Source organism: Macrotis lagotis, chromosome 1 (assembly GCF_037893015.1).
Source record: "Macrotis lagotis isolate mMagLag1 chromosome 1, bilby.v1.9.chrom.fasta, whole genome shotgun sequence".
Taxonomy (NCBI): Eukaryota; Metazoa; Chordata; class Mammalia; order Peramelemorphia; family Peramelidae; genus Macrotis; species Macrotis lagotis.
The window spans coordinates 245556310-245558927 of record NC_133658.1 but is presented as its reverse complement, the minus strand read 5'-3'; the positions used below and the strand labels follow the sequence as shown (position 1 = coordinate 245558927).

The 2618-nt window shown below is 66.4% G+C and overlaps 1 protein-coding gene across 2 annotated transcripts; it reads right to left on the bottom strand.

Moving 5' to 3' along the window:
• Positions 1 to 858: 858 nt before the first annotated feature.
• PURB (purine rich element binding protein B) lies at positions 859 to 1909 on the bottom strand. Of its 2 annotated transcripts, XM_074210054.1 has the most exons (2): positions 1697 to 1909; positions 859 to 1639 (listed from the first exon to the last, which is right to left on the bottom strand). In XM_074210054.1, the coding sequence occupies exons 1-2, from the start codon at positions 1907 to 1909 to the stop codon at positions 953 to 955; spliced, it is 900 nt and encodes a 299-aa protein (XP_074066155.1). In that variant the 3' UTR covers positions 859 to 952. The 2 variants fall into 2 exon arrangements, with proteins under 2 accessions (XP_074066155.1, XP_074066154.1); XM_074210053.1 differs by having other exon boundaries at positions 859 to 1909.
• Between the last annotated feature and the right edge of the window lie 709 nt (positions 1910 to 2618).

Genomic DNA, 2618 nt, shown 5'->3' with positions numbered 1-2618 from the left:
GGGAAGAACTTTAGTGAGTAGCAACCAATCCACTCAAACAGTTTTCCTTGTGCTTTATGCCTGATTTCTTCTTATGCACCCCCCCAATACAAAAATGTCCATTAAAATTTTCAGAAACCTTGCCAACTTTAAAACTATTTTAGTAATGGATTCCAGTTCAAATACTGATTTCTCCATCAGTTTGCACAGGGGGAGGAAGGAAATTCTGCAAAGAAAAAGACAATAGACATTGGTCCAGGTTCCCTCCAAAACCTCATTTTAAAAATCCAAATTTGTTTCCCTATTCCCCCAAGAGCTTTTGAATTTTCATTTCTGCCCAGTGAGTCCATGATTAGTATTCATTTCTAAATCTGTATTTCCCTTTATGGACCTGCACCTTGAGAAACGGTTAACTTGCAACAGCTTCTCTCCTGTATCTTCATGGACAAAGATTTAGACACCAAGATGCTGGTTTCAGAGAAGGTGAAGGGATTCAACAGTGAATCGGAGGGGCCAATTTAAGTAATCCAGGAACAACACAACTCGAAATCAAATCTCCTCGGATGGGTGCTCTGGGCGATTCGGACGCATTTCTACCTCCGGGTCAAAGGCGAGTGAGGATGTGATCTTGGATGAGGAGTTCAGATAGTCCGGTCGGGGAGGGTGGGGACGAGTGGGGTGTGTTTGAGGCCGCTTCTGTCGGGTGAAGGCGCTTCCCCCCTCACCCCTCGGGTCAGCGTCGTCTCCTTTAAACTTGCCGCTTTCTGCCAGTCCGCGAGTTTCCCGGTGTTACTGAATTGGCGTCGCTTGTTTTCTTGTTGGTTGGTTTCTCTCGGGGCCTCCCCCTTCCCGGGCCCCGCCACAAGGGCTGGGTGGGAAGAGGAGCGTTCCGGCGGGGAGGGGGGAGCTGTGGGAGAGGGCTTGCGGTTCGGAGCGGGGCCGGGGCGCGGGGGGGGGGGGGTGCGCCCCGGCTTCAGTCGTCGTCCACCTCCTCGCCCTCGGACTCGTCCCCGGCGCCGCCCCGGCGCTCGTACAGCTTGTCGCGCTGCCTCTCCTGGATCTCCTTCATCTCGTCGGCGTAGCGGCAGAAGGCGCCCCCGAACTTGCCCCACGCCTTGAAGGGCACGGTGATGGCGTTGCGGTAGGACGGCTTCACCTCGCTCACCCGCAGGAACACGCCGTACTTGTTGCAGCCCACGTCGAAGAAGAAGCGCTTCGAGTCCACCGTGATGGACGTGCCCTCGGGCAGCTCCCCGTAGCCCGGCCCGCCGCCCAGCTCGTCGTCGTCGCCGCCGTAGTCGTCGATGAGCTTGGCCAGCGCGTCCCGGAACTCGATGAGGCCCTGCGCCGGCAGCGCGATGGTCTGGCCGCTCGGCAGGCCGCCCCCCGGCCCCGGCCCGCCGCCGCCGCCGAAGCCGCCGCCCGCGCCCGGCCCGCGGTTGATGGTCTGGCGGATGCGCAGGAAGCGGCCGCGCTGGTTCTCCTTGAGGTCCAGGTAGTACTTGCGGTTCTCCCGCACCAGGAACTCGCTCTTGAGCGCCCGCCGCGGCCCGCCGCCGTCCTCGGCCCCCGCCGCCGCCGCGGCCGCCGCGATCTGCTCGGGGCTGCTGGGCCCCAGCTGCGCGTAGTGCTCGATGAAGTCGCCCAGGTAGTCTCGGAACTCGGCGGCCACGGCCATGGACAGCGTGAGGCGGCTCTTGGAGCCGCCCGCGCCCACCTCGGCGATCTTGAGGAAGCGGCCCTTGGCGTTCTGCTTCACGTCCAGGTAGAAGCGCTTGTTCTGGATGTCCAGCCGCTTGGAGGCCAGCTCCTGGGTCTCCTGCTCGCCGCCCCCGCGGGACAGGGGCTGGAAGCCGCCGCCGCCGCCGCCGCCGCCGCCGCTCCCGCTGCCGCTGCCCCCTCGCTCGCTGCCGCTGTCGCCATCCGCCATCTTCTCTCCCTCCGCCGCCGCCGCCGTCTCAGCCGCCGCCGCCGCCGCCGCCGCCGCCGGGCCCCACTGCTCTCTCGCTGCCGCCGCCGCCGCCGCCGCCGCCCGCCGCGCTCGCTCGCGCCCCCCTCCCTCCGCCCCTGCGGCTCGCGCTCCGGTCCCCCCCCAGCCTCCCTCCCACCCCCCCTCCCCCGCTCGCTCACGCGCTCCCGCTCTTCATCGCGAACCGCCGCCGCCCCCCCTCCCCATCTCTACCCCCCACCCCCCCAGCCCGCCTCGACTTCCGCAGCCAAGCGGCTATTTCCGGCGCGCGGACGAGCCGGAGCGCGCCCCCGAGGGCGCGCGCCTACAGGGCCCTTCGCGGGAGCCTCCGCTCCGCTCCGCCCTCCTCGGCTTCCTGTGCTCAGACGGGCCCGCGCACGCACGCCGCCGCCCGCGCGGCCGCCGGACGCAGAGACCTGTCGCGCTCCACGTCGAGCCTGTCTGACGTCACTCCTGTCGGGCGCGCTACCCCGAGGTGGGGGGGGGGGTGGTCCTCGGGTTCAGCTGAGGACAAGAGCGAGGGAAAAAAAAACGAGGACTGCAGTGTGGGGCGGGGGAGCGGGAGGAGGGGCGGAAGGGCGGGGTGGCGCGGCGGCGCCGAGGCCCGCCCGGCCAGCTCCCGCCCGCGCCCGGCCGCGGCCGCCCGAGGGTCCTCGGACCCGCGGCCCGG